At 51.7% G+C, this 18,447-nt stretch overlaps 1 protein-coding gene across 7 annotated transcripts in view; it reads right to left on the reverse strand.

The window, feature by feature from the left end:
• MYLK (myosin light chain kinase) overlaps positions 1-18,447 on the reverse strand; it is a 260,059-nt gene that overhangs the window by 14,175 nt on the left and 227,437 nt on the right. For all 7 annotated transcript variants that reach the window (XM_070508989.1, XM_070508988.1, XM_014829544.3 and 4 more), the window contains 6 exons: positions 18,284-18,316; positions 18,092-18,185; positions 16,561-16,764; positions 10,707-10,924; positions 8,525-8,648; positions 297-449 (listed from right to left, as the gene is read on the reverse strand). In XM_070508989.1, coding sequence (XP_070365090.1) covers positions 297-449; positions 8,525-8,648; positions 10,707-10,924; positions 16,561-16,764; positions 18,092-18,185; positions 18,284-18,316 — 826 coding nt within the window. The remainder of the gene's footprint in view (positions 1-296; positions 450-8,524; positions 8,649-10,706; positions 10,925-16,560; positions 16,765-18,091; positions 18,186-18,283; positions 18,317-18,447) is intronic.

An 18,447-nucleotide genomic window follows, 5' to 3' on the forward strand; every position in this document is an offset into this window, starting at 1 on the left:
CTTTATAGGAAGATAAAAGGGGCTGTCATTATTCACACACAACAAGCTGCCGCCCGCCCTGCAATTCGGTCAAGCGTTGCTTTTCAAGTGAGGCTTCTGTGCTTCTAAAGATGAGTAGAGTATCTGACATCAGGGAGCAGGGGCCTAGGAAGACCCTTTCCCAGCCCCCCAACTCCCAATGCCCACCCTCCCCTCCTCAGGTGAGGAGGGACCCACGTCAGGCAAAAGAAATCCCTGCTTCCGACACCCGTCCAGGGAGTGGGGAAGCTGAAAAGACTGAAATCTCAACTCATTACTTCATATCTTTCTTCAGCAAATTGCTGATAAAATCCTTGGCATCATCGGAGATCTCATCAAAGGCCTCGTCGTCAAAGTCCCAGGTGGCTGAGGTAACGTTGGCTAAGGTTTCGTTATCGTTGTCACCCATGAAGGGGGAAAGTCCACTGACCCTGGGAGATAAGAGCAGGAGAGCGGGTGAATGGGGGGTTGGTAGGCAGCGGAGGGTGGGAAGATCCCCCCGAGTGAGTGCTAACTGGGGTCAAAGGTGAAGGCTGACAAAGCCCTGCACCCTCAAACGCCCTCGCGCCTGTTCTCCTCCCACCACGGAAACAAGAGAGGGTGTGGCTCCCCAGGCTTTTGTGGCTCCCCAGGCTTTTGTGGCTCAGCCTCTTCTCAGTGCTCACTGTACTCTTGGGTGTCACCTGCCTCCTGACACCACCTGCCTGTGAGGCTGAGGCGGAGGAATTTACTTCAGTTTCTGACTTCCACACAATATTCAGCAGGCGCCCCCACTCTTCTATTCTTCCCCACAGCCCAGGCTAGAACTTCATCCCACAGAACCCTCTCTAAGGTCCTGCGTAGAGGCGTCCCTTCCTTCCTCCCAGTGCTCCTGCCCCGCTCGCCATGGACTGGTCACACGGCACAGCCCTCAGCACTCAGCACTGCACCCATCTGCCGGCCCCCTTCCACCTCTCATCCTCATACCCTTCAGCACCCACATGAGGGCCCAGCACACTCAGGATGCTGAGCAAAGGTGTAGCTGCATGGCAGACTTTGAATCGGCAACATGGGATTGGTGATCCATCTATACTTGAGTTCATTGAGCCTGAGGCATTTAGGCCAAACCAGAAAGCTTCCCCAGGAGGTACCACGGCGGAGGAAAGAGCACAGGTCATTTGCTGGGTGCCCTTGGACAATTTCCCTGATCTCTCCATCATGGTTTCCTCCTCTGTAAAATGGAGAACCTGCCACTTAACTACAGAGAGGTCACTGTCTCTTCTGCTTCTACTTATTCTACTTCTCCTCTTCCTCCTTCGCTCTCCTCCATCATCATCATCACAGCAGCGAACATTTATCAGACATTAACTGTGTGCCTGGCCCTGGGCAAAGAGCTGAAGATGGAAGAACACACTCAATCTTAACACCACCCTATAATACGGGCAACTCATTACTTTGTTTAACAGATGAGGAAGCTGAGGAGCAGAGTGGGGTTAAGTAACTTGTCCAAGGGTTCACAGTCAGTGAGATTGGAACCCCGGCATCTGTCTCGAGTGCCTGTATCTCACCTGCTACTTTACACGAATATTTCTATGAAGATGAAGTAAATTGTAGTGCAAAGCCCCGGGCACGAGGCCTGGTCCACAGTAAGGAGCCCGGTGCATGACCACAGATATCACACAGTCCTTCTGTACGCAGTTCCCCTGACTCCCTCACCAGCCTGTGATCCCAGGAATGACTCGTTTACCAATAGCACAAGCCGAATAAAATTCCGAAGGTAAAGTATCTCAAAGCCGAATAGAGCAGATATATGGCTCACCGGCCTCCCCTCTCACCTCCGTGCACCTCCTTTCACACCAACCCTCCACCCCACCACTCACCCTGACCTGGGGCCGGCCCTGTGGGTGTGAGGCCTGCACAGCTGCACAGAGCCCCGCCCCGAGAAGGCCCCACTGTTGGTTTAATGCTCTGCTGCTGTCACCTTGAAATTCTTAATAATGTTTGAACAAGTCGCCCTACCTTTCTATTTTGCACTGGGCCCCACAAATTATGCTGCTGGTCCTGCCCTGACCCCACCTGAGCCCCATGAGATGGATCTTGGGCCCTCATGCCATCAACCTCCCGAGTTAAGTCCTCACTAACGTCCCTTCCCCCAAATCCTTATGAACTGTCATCGTAAACGACAACACGAACCCTTCTGGAGTTGTTTTAGCATCAAGAGGCCTCGCTTACGAAATTATATCCATACCTGAAAACTAAATATTGTAAAACAAAACCCACTGAAATATTGTAAGGGAAGCTTGCTACTGGGAGGAACCCTCTGATGAAAACTTTTGTAAAAAGAAGAAAGCGTTTGCAATGCAAATTATATCCCCCAATCAATATATTTGTGTTTTTAGTAATCACTTTTTGTAGATGGCATTAACGGGTCTAAAAGCAAGACACTGACCTACGTTTTAAGGAGGCATGGAGAGAATCACTCTCGGTCACGTCACAATGAGGGAAGGGCGGGAGCTTATTAGTTGCCGCGTCTGCATTGTCATATGCGACTCCTTTCCATTCTCTGGGCCTCAGCTTCCCCTTTTATACGCCAAGGATAGGCTAGAATTCCTAGGGGCTCCCAGCTTTCCCTGTCTCTGTGTGGCCTAAGCTAGCCCCACCAAAAAGCAGCCTGACTCCTGCTTGTCACTACCTGCTTCCTTCTGTCTCCACATTTTCCATTTGGAACAGAGAAGCGGGGAAGTCCGGCAGCACGGCAGAAGGCTGCAGGGGAATAAGCACACAGCCCGCTGTGGAATGCGAAAGGTCCCCCTCTGTAAACCTCCTTTCCTAATTAGGAGCTATAATCCTGCAAAGATAGGGCTTAATCTCTGTAATGATCACAGGCGGGGAGAGTCCCCTGGCCTCTGGTGCTCTTCCCTTCTGGCAGCCCAACCCTCTGAAACACCCCCTGGGCTTCGGCTGGCTCCTGGCCCGCCTCAGCTCCCCCAGCATTTCCCCCATGACGGAGGACGTCTCCAAAGTGAAACTTGGAATATATGCAGAGCATGATGACAAAGAGAGCATCTGAATTTTAGTAACGCTGTTTCTAGGTGGTGGGTTTTTGCAGGATCTTTTTTAGACTTTCTTTTTTGGACTTTTTCTTTATTGCTGGCATTTGCATAAGGATCATGTGTCTTCTTACCAAAAAAAAAATCAACCCAATCAACAAACACAATACCCTTAGCATTAAAAACACAACTACTCACCTCTCCCCCTCGTCTTATCTAGTTTTGAACTGAAGGGGATCAGAGGAAGCCACTCCAAAATCTTTGGCGTCAGGATTATTTTGAGCTGAAGGCAATTAGATCTCTGCCCTCCCACTTTCTGTCTAAAAGCAGGACATAAGCTTCTCTTTGGTAAGGTCACATAAATTCCCACTTGTAAAGGTGTTTGCCTCTTCCATACCAGGAAGAGGAGAAAGACTCTTACCAAACCTTGCTAAACAACCCTCATTTATCCTATATTTCCTAGTCATTTTCTCATAATTTACCCACCCCAGAAGCCCCAAACCCCTTTTCCTTTGTCTAGTTATTTCTTTACAATTTATCATTCTTTATTAAAATTGTATATAAGCCCCAAATTCTAAATGCCTCGAGTCATGTATCTTTGTGAACTCCTGTGTACGTGTACATAATTGAATCTGTTTTTACTTCTTGTTAATCTGTCTTTTGTCAGTTTGATTTGCAGACCCCCAAGATCAGAACCTAAGAGGGCAGAGGAAAGTTTCTTCCTCCCCAACATAACCAGAGGATTGATCTGGTTTTCACAAAGCCAGTGTGGGCAGGTTCTTGGACACTCAACTTTGTCTTCACTGCCATTGTCTTTCTCAAGTGTGTCACACAGTCTTCCTGTGAATTTTGAATGGCTCAACATTGGTCTTTGTGTTGACAAATCACAAAAGTCACACCTGCAGGGTGTTCTAATTTCTTAACCCTTAATTTCTAACTGCAGCAAAACTTCGCCCAGGGAATCTGACGTGGAAGACTGTTCTGCTTGCAGGGCAGAGAGAAAGAAGGGCACAGAAATGCCTCTCAAACCACACTTTCTCCTCGGTGTTTTTCAAGTAGCAGCAGACCCTCTGCATGAAAGGCCAGCCGAGGGGACCACACATATGCCAGAAGAACTACTGAGTGCCTAGAAAGGGGTTGGTCTTTCATCCCATTTTACCCTTCAGATGCTCCTCCCCTGGTGTGGAAGATAGGAGAGGCGTGGGCAGGTCCCACAGGAAGGGCTGGGGATTGCTTTGTGCAGTGGCCTAGGAGGCAGAGGCCAGGGTTTGGTCACACTAACCTCAGCCCAAGTCCCTGGAGAGCAAAACCTGGAGGTGGTGGCTGGGCCTGGTGTGGACACAAGACACCTGGAGGTCACAGGAACTGGATCAGAGTGCGTCTGGCTCAGTGGTGGGGAGGGCAGAAGCAGCCCTGGGTGGGGCTACCGGATGCCTCTGAAGGGCCCTGCATGCAAACTGGAGTCTGACTGAGTAGGTACCCAATGCTTGGATATCGGGACTCCTCACCGGGCTGCTGTCTCCAGAAGTTAGACTCCAGGTGGGCACGGCCCCGGCTCTCTGGACCATGGTAGGTGCTCAACAAATGAGCTGAAATGGGAAGTCTGTCACTGAGCCAGTAGCAAGATGGTCAGGAGGTGAGAGCAGAGCAATATTTGCTCTTCACCTTGGTTTGGGGGAGGGGAGGGAGAGAGGGAGTTCTGAAATAGGGACGAGGGCAGGGCACAGAGCAGGGTTTTGGGGTCCCCACAGGCAGTGAGGGAACACCAAGTCCTCAGGAAATAGGGGAGAGGGAGGCAAGAGAGGGAAGGAGGTCTTAGAAAAGGAGGCTTGGAATGTCCTCCGTGATGAAGGGAGGTGGGAGCATCCCAGGCTTCTCTCCTGCCAGAAACCAAATGGGTATGGCTAATCCCAGAAGAGCCTCCAGGAGATTCATGAGATCTACCACCTCCCTTCAGAGTCAGGGGTGAGAGGGCGGGGGCCCACAACCCCACCTGCTGCATCTCTCTCCTGCCTGGAAAACCCAGGCAGGCAGTGGGGTCAGGGTCTGCAGTGCTGGGGCAGGAACTGCGCTGATCTCTCCAAAGGGTTGGAGAAGGAGTTCTTCCAACAGACTCAGAGCCACCACAGTGACAGAGCAGGTCGCTTAGGAGGCACGCACCAAATACATGTTGAATAACAAATGAGCTATCACCTGTTCCCCTCCAACTCCCCGGCCTCCCATCTCTCACTGGCCCCAGAAAGGAGATCGGGGACAGGTTCTCCAGTACAAACGTGGATGGTGGCCCCGACACGGACTGTCAGGCAGACAACCAAGCTCCAAAGAGTGGCACAAAAGAATCTCTCCTGGGGGCTTCCAGCTGCTCCAGAATTTTTCAAGGCAGGAATGAAAGGAAGTGCTCTGGCTGGTTGCAACTTTTGTTTTTGGCACCACATGTTCTGCTGAGGGAGAGGACTCCCAGACCTGAATGCCCACTGTGACAGCCAGCCCAGAAGAGTCCCAGAGGGCAGAGCAGCCCCCCGTGGTGGGTGCAGGAGGGAGGATGCTGTGCAGGGCTGACCTGTGTCTGTCACCTGCTTCCCTGAGCCAGACACACACCTCTCCCCATCCTGGCCTCCCCCTGCCAGAAGATCTTTGGGCTGGTGCACCATTCATCAAAGTCATTTTCTCCTCATTTCAAAGAGGTCTTTCCTATTTCTTGGTCTTAGCTTTAAGAGTAATCTAGTGAACAATATAACATATTATTCAAATTACTATGTTCCTCCACTTAAAAGAATTTTCATTTTAGGGGCCCGCTCCGTGGCTGAGTGGTTAAGTTCGTGCACTCCACTGCAGCGGCCCAGGGTTCTGATCCTGGGCGCGGACATGGCACCGCTCGTCAGGCCATGTTGAGGCGGTGTCCCACATCCCACAACTAAAAGGACCTGCAACTAAGATATACAACTATGTACGGGGGGGGGGGGGACTGGGAAATAAAGATTGGCAACAGTTGTTAACCCAGGTGCCAATCCTTAAAAAAAAAAAAAGAATTTTCATTTTAAAATAAAGTGCTCTTATGAGCCAGTAATTCTAGTCTAGATCAGGTATCCAACAGAAATGCATTAATATATCCACTAAAACACAGGCACCAGAATACCTGTAATATACCAAACTGGGATCTACTGACAAGCCCATCAGCGTAGAATGGATGAATAAATTGATGACGTTCACACAGTAGAGTACTATGCAGCACCGAGAATGACAAGCCATAACTACACACAATAATGTGGATGAATCTCACAAACAACGTTGAGCAAAAGAAGCCAGGCACTTCTTTCTCTATTACTCTTTGGTTTACATAAAGTTTAAGAACAGGCAAAACTAAGGCATGACATTAGACATGAGGATGATGATTATCTCTGAGGGATGGGAACCGAGAGGGGCAGTGGCAGGGCTGCAGGGGGCCCTGGTGGCATTCGGTTTCTTGATCTGGGGTAGGTTACATGGGTGGTTCATTGTGAAAATATACTGAGCAGTCTGGTCACTTCCCTGTCCCTGACCAGTTGAGTGACCAACTGCCCGGGTTTGCCTGAGACTGTCCTTGCCTTAGCACTGAAAGCCCTGTGTCCTGGGAAATCCATAAGTCCTGGGTGAACTGGCATGGCGGTCACCCTCTAGGACATGGGAAATGGGTGGCTGTGTGGGTTTCCTTGGCCCGAGTTACCTCAATGCCAAATGAAGATCGAATCCCCACCACAAGCCACCTCCCAGGTTTGTTCTGAGGATTAAACAAGAGCCTGGGTAGAAATCCACGGCTGCAGACATTCCTAATCCCACAGCAGTGGGAAAGCAACTGGGGACAGTGAGGCAAATCTCAATGATGGCTGCAGACGGACCCAGGAACCAAGCCGGGCCGTGGGACAGCTGGGTCTGAACAGCCGAGCTGACCAAAGACTGTTTCTCAAGGGTCAGGTGTCTCCCCAGGGGCCACAGATCCAGTGGGAACACCATCCAGCCTGGGTCAGCCCCAGAAGGGACGAGCTGGGCCCATTCTTCCTTACTCACCAAGGGAGCCAGGAGTACAGAATCAGGTGCCATTTTCTTTACTTATCAGCTCCCTTTCTGCTGGAGTGGGGCCAGGGTCGGGGGGGTGCTGTGGCAGGGGGTGGGCTGGGTAGGGAGAGGCAGGGAAGTCCACTCCTGGCCAGGGAGTTTCTTCTTGACTGCTCCAGGGGGAGGCTGTGGTAGTGAGGGTGACCCCAGGCAGGGAAGAAGATGACCCTCTGGGGTACAGAACCCGTGACACAGGCTCAAACGTGGGAGACTGTCTTAACAGGCCACAGTGAGAGTAAAACTCCTGAGCATGTGAAAAAGCCACACCGCACACCCGACTCCGGCTAATGCTTTTGTAACAGTGCTTCCTACACCTGGCTCGGCAGCAAAATCACCTGGACTGTTTCTCACACTGGGGTCTGAAGACCCCAGGGGTCTAAGAAAGTATTCTTAGAGATCCTCTTCAAGTTTTCTATGAAATGTTTAATTTTTCCTTTTGTAGCGTCAACCAAAAATATTTTTTCAAACTGAAAGCACGCCTATCTGCCTCTTCTGGGAGGCCAGCCCACGCTCCGTGTTGCCACACAAGTTCAGCCTCAGGCACTGCCTCTGAGGCTGATGACCATCTGCAGCCTGGGTGCAGAGACTCCCACCCACAGGGTGCGTCCCAGAGCCTCAGAGCGCATCCTTGGATCAGCACCTCTGGCCACCTGGCTCCTCTCACAAATGTGGAATCTCAGGGCCCCCACACCTTCTGAGTCAGAACCTGCAATTTAAGGCAAGCCCTAGGGGATTTATGCCTATTAAAGTTTGCAAAGCACTGGTCTAGATTACTGGCCTCTCCTTTCTTCTCCAGCATTAACTGAAATGGCTGTGTATTTTCCACCTGATTTCCCAAGTCTAATTACGGTGTGGCTTTCTGTTGTCTGTTGGCCCTGCTGAGGGCTCTGTCATCAAAAGTGCTTATTAATCAGTCCATATACTGGACTCAGAGACAAGGCTGGCAGTTGGAGTCCCCCTCCCATGAAGACGGGGGTGCTGCCTTGGAAAACAATGATGATGCCCACAGAAGAAGTGCACCTGGGCTCCCTCCCTCCTTCTCCGTGGACCCTACAGACTTACACACCTGAAGGTAACTTCTGTGATACCAGCCACATTCACACCCTCCTGACTAAAGGCCCCAGGCTGGCCAGCATCAGGGAGGGTGAGGATGGGGATTCTGTGTGTGGAGCTAGAGGCTCCAATGGAAGTGTGATGTGGGCTGCTGACCTCATCAGGAGCACAGGAGCAGGGCAGGCTGGTGGGGAAGGAGGTGGGAGCCTGCGGCTCTCCTAAGTCTGGGGCAGGCTCTCCCCAGCATGACCCACCCTGGCCTTCAAGGTCAGGGCAGCCTGGGGACCCTCCTGTGGGACTCTGCCCCCTCCCCTCTGTGCCCCGAGACTCACAGGATGTAGCAGATGACCCCGATGCTCCACATGTCTGTAGCGTAGCTGATGGGCTCATAGTTGATCACTTCAGGTGCCACAAACTCTGGGGTGCCAAAAAGGACCTTCAGAGACCCGGCATTCTCTGTAACCAGGATGGAGATGGATCAGTTGCCCGGAACAGCCTGGACCCAGCTCACGGTAAGCGGCTGCCCTCATCTGTGTGTTGGGCTCAACCCCAGAGGGACACAGACAAGGCTCGGTCCTCGGTGGCTCTGTCCTTGGAGAATGGCACAGAGACACTCAGCCTCCTGTAAACCTCAAATGTCCTGAACTGGGGGTGGGGGGGGGGGGACGGGAGAAGAGGCTGTTAAAGTCCCTGCCCCTGCCAGTCGTTGGTGCGTCTGTCCCTCCCAGGAGCCCCCTGAGGCAGGGCTTGTGATGTGCACCTGGTACTGATCTCGCACACTCTCTATGTCCCATGAACCTGCTATCTGCTTCACAGGATTTTCCTGTGTAACACTCTCAACAACCCTGAGAGGAAGGGAGGACCCCCTTGCTCCTGAGGAGGAAAGGGAGGCTCAGGGCAGTGGAGTGATTTAATTAGCAGTGGCCAGTACCTACACCGGGGTTCCGACCCCTGCGCCATGCCCCCCAACTCCACTGCCTCTCCACGTGTGGCCTCACGTCTCTCCTGGGCGCTGCCGGGAGGAGAGTCGGGGAAAACCATAACCAAGGTGGGGCCTCTGCGCCACACCAGACAGAGGGCCCAGGTGGTATGCACACAGGTACCAGCTCCTGGAGGACCTCAGTGGCGGTGGGGGGCATACCTTTGCCTGTGCACCGCACCTGGTCTTGTCTTACCCCAGAGCCCACAGCAAATGCCACAACAAAGCATTTCACAGCCCTCAGACGCGGAAGCTCTGCTCCCACTCCAACGTAAACTCTTCCTGCTACATTTTAACCCTCCCGGTGCTCTGGTCCTTAGTGGACACCACTGTCCCCACCTGTCCCCTCTCCAGGGAGCCTGCACCTTGTGTCCCTTGGGCTCCGATACTGCCAGCTCCCGAGGTCAGGGGCGCCTTAGTGGTTTAAAGCATCAGTAGCTCCCGTCTGAGGCAGGATCTGTCCACCAGCCGTCGCCCCCAAACCAGGCCTTCAGCAGGAAAAAGCAGAGCAGGCATATTTGCCCAGCCTCACAGCGCCGGCCACCGGGCAAGTCACAGCCCGGCAGGACCACACTCCTCACTTTCCTTTTTATGGCCCACGCAGCTTCCACCAGGACTGTGTGTCCTAGGAGGAGATTTACCAGGTGGCATCAGCTCCCCCCAGGGTAGTGAAAGAAAGGCCAGCTCGTGCTGGCCCTCGGGCTCCTTGTTAATAGGGTGGTGGTCAGGAGGTGGAAGGTGAAGCTATTTCTTGAATTCCTGAGACATCAAAGAGCTACCTAAGCAGGGTGGACGGAGACGGTGTGTGGCGCAGTCACTGACTAAAATGACTGGGCTGGGTACAAGGCCCCACCCGCTGTCCCCCATCACACCCCCCTCTGCGGGGCAGGAATAGCAGAGGCACTTCCGAGCATCCTGAACCAGGTCCAGGGTCCTCATTCCAGCCCCAGCACCTCCCCTGGCTCCTGGTGGGACCTGACAGACAAAGCTACTGTGACCCTCTGTTTCCTCGTCTATAAATTGGGGCTCGTAAAGTCTGCCCTGTCCGCCTCACAGGGTCACTGTGAGAATCCCATGAGAGGAAGCATGTGGGAGTGCTCTGGCAACTGTACAGTGGGATGCAAAAGTGAGGAAGCCCCATCTCCAAGATGAGTTTTGCTGCTGAAGGCAGCAGAGTGAAAAATACAAGAGGAGATAATGATAATAACAATAATTAAAAATAAACGGCTAATACCTACATAGTGCTCACTGTGTGCGAGACACTCCTCCGATCACTCTGCCTGTGTTATCTCATTGGATCCCCTCACAGCTCTATGAGTTGGGCACTCCTAGGATGCCATTTTACAAAGGATTTGAGACCGAGAGTGACACAGCTAGCGAATGATAGGGGCAGGATTTGAACCTGAGCATCTCCATGGTTTCTGATTTTAACTTCGATCTATACATTCCCACTAATAGCCAGCATGTGGAACACAGACAGCCACCGCCACTGCCATGGCATGTTGGTGACAACAGGAGAGGAGGATCGGCCTCACCCAGCTTCCTGGCCAGCCCAAAGTCGATGAGCTTGATCCTGGTGCCCGTCTTGTTGACACACATGATGTTCTCGGGCTTGAGGTCCAGGTGCACGATGCCCTGCTTGTGGATGTACTGCACGCCCTCTGAGATCTGCCGCATGTACTGGATGCACTCCCGCTCCGTCAGCTCGAAGTCCTCGTCGATGATGCGCTCGAACAGCTCGCCCCCTGACACGCTGCGGGACAGAAGGGCGGTCAGACCACAGGGGAGTAGAAGCTGGGGTGGCGGGGAGTCTGGCCAAGGGCAGGCAGCGGGAGCAAGGACTGGCAGGAAAGCCCAGGTGTCGGGGTGCTGGGCACTTTCTGCAGGTTCCTGAGTCCCAGGCCACTGCCCTGTTATACTCGTCTCCATCTTCCATGGTGCAAAGAGAGCCCGGGCCTGCTGGTGTCCTGCTTGGGGGACCCTGCCTGCGCCCACAGAGCCGCTGGGGGATTCAGGGAAGTGTCTGGGCTGGGCGGTTTCAGAGATGGTCATGAACTGAGGGATCCAGACAAGATCTCCTTAGGAACAAGGGTAATTGCCGGCAGCCTCCTTCTCCCAAATGACTACCGATGGGTAAGGGATCATTCTTATACTTCAGCCGTGTCTTTTAGTCATAGAGAACTAAGGCTTAAAATACTCACAGTGCCCATAAGCATTTGTTTTGCACAGCCGGGAACAGAAAAATATCTTTGATAATAAGGAGCCTCAGCACATTTTCTACAATCTGTTGGCTGTAACCCACTCTCCTTCCAGCTGTGATGGATTTGTCTCCCCTGGCTGGGCCGACAGCATCAGTTCCTCCCTTTCAGCCATAACTAACATGTCTTGCCTGCTCCCTAGGCCAGTCTGGCAGCGCAGTATATACTTCCTGCATGCATGGACTTTGGACCCTGGCCATGGTGTTTCTGGGACCCACAGTGGGCATCTTCTGCTAAGGACTGCCCCAGAGGCTGCAGCCCGCCGGCATACTGCCCTTCAGTGCAAATGCACGGCTTCGCTGCCTGAGTCGCATAGGCTCTCTCTGTTCCCCTGTCCCAGCCCTCTGACCCACCCTCCTTGCTCGCTGCTCAGAAAGTTTTAAGCATCTCCTTCGTAACTTATGTAGCATCCAGACATCAGTAAGCTCTTTCCTACAATGGTCTGTAGATTTGCCAGCTGAAAAGGCTGGGTGGGCTTCATTCTGAGCCTGTCCTCTTCCAAGGGCCTTCTCTCTTCTAAGGGGAGTCATCATGAAGAAGGGAGAGAGCTGAGTTTGAATCCTATCTCTTCTTTTTACAAGCTGTGTGATCTTGGGCACGTTAGTTAATCTTTCTGAGCCTCAGTTTCCTTATCTGTCCCTACATCATAGAGTTGTTAGGAATCAAGGAGCTTTATAAAGCATCATGACTAACACACAATAGGTGCTCAGCACGCATTAAACCTCATTTGACAACCTGCAGAGCACCAAGAGGATCTTATCATAGATTCTGGAGGGAGAGACAGACAGGGACGCACCATGGGGCCCAGCACACCACAGCCTCTGTCTGCCTCCATTACCACAGGACAACCGCTTTCACTTCTGGAAGGGCCGAGCTGGGGAAGGTCAGTCTGCGCCACTGGCCACTGGAGGGCGCTGGAACCGAAGCTTTAGAACCAACTGAGCAGGAGGTCCCTGGGCGGCCAGCAGGGGGCGGCCAGCAGGGGGCGCCTCGCCCTCCAGCCCTCCGTTTCGACCGCTCTCCACCGAGGGAGGCTCCAAGTCAAACTCTTATCCCCGTTGTCAGTTCTCAGGTGATTCTTAGTATCTCTGTGCATCAATATTCTCATCTCCTAGATGCAGATAAAAGCAGCACCCCCTCACAGGGCTGCTGTGAAGACTGAGTGAGTCAATGCAAGCAAAGTGCTTAGAAGAGTTCCTGGCACTTAGTAAGTACTCAATAGTGTTAATTATCAATACTTTTTTTTTTTTTTAAGAATCCCTTGGGGCTCTTGAAAATACAGATTCCCCACCTTCTTCCCTTGGGAGGGATCTGAGTATCCACATTTTTAATAAACACCCCAGCTCCTTGTTATGACCAGGCAAGTGTGGGAAACACTGGCTTACTCAATTCCCACCCCAGGAGGCCAGCTGAAATTCTCGTCCTCTGAGAAATCACTCCAGATATCCCCATACGAGATGATGATGCTTCCCTCCCTGGGTTTCCACGGCCTGCTCTCTGCGCTTTTTGCATCGAGTCTGCTTTGTCTTAAAGTTGCTTGTGAACCTGTCTGAAAAAGGTCTGGCTCTTCTTCAGACCCTTCTTTATACCTGGCCAATATCTGCCACAAAGGGCCCCCAAGTGTTTGCTTTTAAATTCAAAATATTCTGAAGAAGCAAGAAACCATTATTTGCAGTGTCCTCAGAATGTCTGAGTGGCAGAAATCTGAGCCACGGAGATAATGACTGCTGTGTTTCTAGAGGGAACCTACTCAACAGAGGTTCAAATAGGTTCATACCTAAATATATTTAATATATTTTGAAACCATCCCTGTGGTCCATTTTCTAGGAAGAAAGGGGTTACACAAACAGGATTAAAGGTTCTATATAAGTTTCTCTTCAAAATATTCAGGACTATGGATGGAAAGAAGCCGCCAGCCACAGAGATGGGGTAACGCTGAGGGCCAAGACTGGGCCAGAAGAAATGTGTGCTTCCTAAATTAACTGTGAGGAAATGAATGAAGGAAGGAAGGAAGGAAGAAATAAATACCTACTACCAAGGCTACCTAATCCCAAGGGATCAAATTTATCCCCCAAACCGTAGGCTTGGCCAGCCCTCACTGGCAGCCAGAAGGCATGGCACTTCAGGGGACTTGGTACCAGCCACTCCTTGTCTCCTGGCAGCCAGCTAGGGGTTCTTTGATAGATTTTGCCAGTGGCAGCACCAACCTGCAACAGGCCATGGACGACTCAGCCTAAACTGCAAGTCTGCTTCTGTGTTCTGGGTCCCACCACTTGGAATGTCCTGAGCACTCCCAGAAGGACAAGCCCAGACTCCAGGCCAGGAGCCTGAAGGGACCCTTGTCTCTGAGCAATGCTGCTATGGCGATGGGGGCCTGTCAGTCATCAGAGGTCAGCATGGCTGAAGACACATTAATTCTGATTTCTCACAGCATCTGAGGCAGCTGAACTGGAGGCTGGGACCCTGGAATACATTTTCCTTTTTCCGAATCACCAGGCATGGTCCTCCTCTTAACCTCCGTTTCTCCATCAAACAAGGAGAAGCGCAAATTGCACTGCTGAAAGCAATCTGTCCCCTCTCAGTGGCCAAGTGTGTTTAAGCTGGGGTGGAAGGACAGCTGGAGGATGACCCTGCTGCCTCTTCTCTGCTTGAGTTCCTATCAAGGGGCAGACAAATCTTTTTCCCCACGTGCAGGCAAATCCTCTGGCCCCTGTGCACGGAAGACCTGCTCCTGTCCATGGGGGAGGTGTGGGCTGGAGGGATGAAAGCCAGACCAGCTGAAGCCTTCTTACATTTTCTCCCCACATTTTCCATCCAGCTTGCCAGCTCCCAATTCCAAGCTAAGTATGGTATTCTGCCCACTGGCGCTGCTGCCCGGCGTTACCCAGGCTTGGCTGCCTGCTGCCCCCTCCCTGCCCCCTCTCACGAACTTGCTCAAGGTTTAACTTCTAAAAAGAAGACGTTTCTTCACATGTCCTCACATACCCACGCTGCCTGGACCAAGCAACCTGTTCTAGAACAAATGTGAAAGCTGTAGCCCACAGGGATATTGTGAGAAAACAATGGGTGAGGCCACAGACGTGGGCTAAGTCTTTCCTGGAAGCTGGGGAGCGAGTTTGAATTTGGGCCTGAGAACAGATTCTAAGGTATGAATGGAGATTTTCTCTGAATCTTTGACAGTTCTGCAGAATTGCAGAATTTGAGAACCCCAAGGGGTCTATTCCAAATACCTCTTCTCACTGGAAGGATTTAACAATTGCAGAATCACAGCTCAACAGTACCAGGTTTCCTGAATAGGAGAATTTGTTCCCCAATACCTAGTTGGGTGTTAAAATGCTCACAAAATAATTTTAAGTGGGAAAAGACCAGGATACAGAAAGTCAATGCACCATACTACAAAGAACAGCTCCCAATTATAGATCACCGTGCCTGACATACATTACTCCATTTAATCCCCATAGCATTCATGAGGTGGTTTATATCCTCTTTTCACAGTTAATAAAACTAAGGATTGGCACAGTCGAGTAGCTTATTCAGGGTCGCATAACAAGTAAGAGGCTGAGCTGGGATGGAAGTGAGGTTTATCCGACTCAAGTCTGTGCTCTTAACCACCATTGCACTTCCCAGAAAACACAAACTGAAAGGAAACACAGCAAAATGGGGTGAGGGGAGAGACTCACACCTCAGGCTTGGGGATGTCTTACTGGCCTTGCCTTTCTTGGGAAAGCAAGTCAAGATGTTGACAGAGTCCTTTGCCAAGGGCTAAGATCCGTGAAGCTCAGGATGAGCAATTCAAGGATGCTGAAGGCAATTTCACAATATCTCTAAAAATTTCAAATGCGCATACCCTTTGATCCAGCACTCCCACCCTTCTGGGAGTTTATCCAACAGATGTATGCAGGCATGAGTGAAAAGACGTATGCACAAGGTTACAAACACTGCTTGTTTGTAAAAGCAAAAGCCTGGAAACCATCCAACCTCCCATCAAATGAAGATTGCTTAAATAAACTGTGGCTTATGCCTGCGATGACATCCTACGGAGCTGGGAGAACGAGAAAGCTGACTAGCTACTGCTACAGGACTATCTCCAAGATAAACCACTGAATGAAAAGAAACAAAGTGTAGAGCAGTAGTAAGTACAGGCTCCCTTTGTGTTAAAATGCGGGGAAATAAGAATACATATCATATATGCTTGTATTTTCATAAGGAAGCTTTAGAGGGATACAGACAAAACCAATCAAATTGGTTACCTGTGGTGGAGGGGGTAGGAGCAGGGTAGATGGCGGACAAGGGTGGGAGTGGGACTTTTCATTGTGCATTTTCTTATATTTTTTGATGTGATTGTATCATATGTTCAAAAAAATTCAGATTAAAAAAAGGAAAGGAGACTTTAAAAATACAGACACTGTGGAAGAAGGCTGGCTTACTGATGCCAGTATGTGCGTTTGTGTGTGTGCATGCGTGTGTGCATATGTGTGCCAGTGGCTCAGAGGTGAGGGAAGTGGAGGACTGGGACTGGAGGAAACAATGGATTCCAGGAAAGCCTTGGCTGGAGGTCATCTGATGCATCCCCCTGTCTTCGTACAACCCAGCACAGAAAGTGCTACTCTTTGGTAAGTGGGAAGTCAAGGGGACAGACAAACGTGGACAGGGGCATGCAGAGCACAGCAAGGTTACACTCCCCATCCCAAGCTCCCAGCCCTGGGCCCCCATCTCTTTCGCAGGCTAGTCAGGAGGTTGCTCTGTCACTCCCCTTCTATTCTAAAGCTACCTCTAGGTCAGAATGCCCCTGAATGAAACCAAGGAGCCTATGGAGAGCCTTGGCCCTTTCATGGGGAGATGAGGGTGAAAAGGAGGCAGCGTCCTCAAAGATCTGCCAGTTTGTTGTGGAAATGAGCAGGGGGCTGCAGCTGGGCTGGTGGTCAGTGGTCACGGCCAGTACTGCACACAGACCTGCTGCTCCGAATGGTCAGCACCTGGCCATATGGGATAGGGAGAGACGTGCACCTCACATCCCTGCCTGCAGTGCTCTCCATCTTGGGGCAGAGGGGCTGGGGTGGGACAGTGGGGGAGACACATGTGGGGCTCCCAGGCCCACGGTGCCTGGGTTGCTGGGCGGCAGGCCACTCACATCTCCAGGACCATGACGATGTTGGCCTTTTCCTCGAAGGCATCCACACACTGGACCAGCTTGGGGTGGTGGAGGCAGTTCATGATGCCGATCTCTTGCCGGATAGTCTCTTTCTCTTTTGCCGAATATGCCTTGAAGAATTTCCCTGCCCAGATTTTTCCAGTTTTCTTTTCTACAAGTCGAAAGACCTGTCCAAATTTCCCACTGCAAATGAGAGGGGGGAGGAGAGAAAAAGCACGTTTAGCTAAGCTTTCCATTATATTGAGGTTGGCAAACAGTGGCCTGTGAGTCAAATCTGGCCTGCTTCTTTTTATAAATAAAGTTTTATTGGAACACAGCCGTGCCCATTTGTATGCACAGTGTCCACGGCTGCTTTCGTGCTTCAATGGCAGAGTGGAGTAGTTGCAACATAGACCGTATGGCCCACAAAACCTAAAATATTGACTATCTGGCCCTTTACAGAAAAAGTTTTCCAGCCCCTGCTCTAGACCAATAAAGCGCTTTTCTAACACTGACAAACCTACTCTCCATCACTTGTTGACCTCAGCCTGTGCCCGGCCCACATCCCCTCCCGAACACTGTCTGCTGTAGCTGTTCTTTGAAGACTGTCATCACCTTGGCCTGAGGCCTCAGTCTTGCTGATGGACTTCTCTGCCCTTCCCCGCAGAGGGACCCATGAAGCCAGGTTGAGAAAGTCCTTCCCAAAGACAGAGAATCTTCCAGTGGTTGCCTTCCTTCCACTCAACTCTCCAGCACCGGTCCCCTGGAGACAGCCTAGGAAGGGCCCTGCTTCCCACTGTGGGTTGACCGGGGTGTGGTGTTCCTCTGACACAATTCCCACAGACAGTACAGGCTCCTTTCAGAGCTGTTACAAGGTTGGTGTCACTCCTTTAGTTCCAGAACCCCACTGGAAATAAAACCTGAGCCCATTCCTTTTTCTTCCGCCTCCCGTCCTCCCCCAGGGGTGGAGAGTTAGGGGGAGATGGACAGCCTTGGGTACCGCTGCTGGAGGAGACAGCTTGGCTGCCATGAGGGCTCAGGGTTAGGGTCCACACCCCAGGAGAAGCCAGAATAAAGAATGCGGACCAAGTTCTTAAAGTGAGTGGTGATGACCAGCTGTGCGTTCCAAGGCTGTGCATTTTACTGAAGCACAAAGAGAGAACTGCTGATCAGGCTCAACCGACTTCTGTGGATCAAATGGAAGGGACCCTAAAGACAGTCTTATCTAGACCCAGTCCCCTCAGTTTAGTCATGTGTGGGTAACTGAGGCTCAGAAAACGAAGGACTTGCCCAAGGCTTTCACAGAGTTGGGCCAGCACAGAACTGCACGAACAATTCCTAAAACAGCCCGTGGTGAGCAATGCTCTCATGGAGGTACCGACAGGGTCAGTCCCTCCTGATTCTGCAGGAATCTCAGGCTGGGGAGTTGGCAGAACCCAGGAAGAGGCAGGAATACGAGGCACGGAATTTAACTGTGGGACTTGTGCCACCCTCACGCTGGGGCCCAGAGGGCGCTTCCCACTCCACTTACGATCCTAGTCTCTCCTCGATGTCATAGAAGTCAGACACTTTTTGTTCAGTATTGACTGTCACCGTCCGGTAATCGATCTCAGGCTCCTTCTCATCTGCAGGGTGGGGGTCGGGGTGAGTGTGAGCCATCAGATCCCTCACTCACCCCCTCCACCACCTTGAGCCAACCCGAGGACAGGTGGCCAGCACTCACCATCATCTGACACCTCCACTTCGTCCTTCGGCTCTAGGGGGAGGAGACAAGGGGGTGGGCAGAGAGGACATGGTGATCAGTACTGAAGGCCTATTGAGAACAAAACCTGCTAGGGGCCTTGTCAGGCCTCAGGCTGCCCAGGAACCAGACCACCAAGCCCAGAG

Source organism: Equus asinus, chromosome 5, assembly GCF_041296235.1.
Source record: "Equus asinus isolate D_3611 breed Donkey chromosome 5, EquAss-T2T_v2, whole genome shotgun sequence".
Classification (NCBI taxonomy): Eukaryota; Metazoa; Chordata; class Mammalia; order Perissodactyla; family Equidae; genus Equus; species Equus asinus.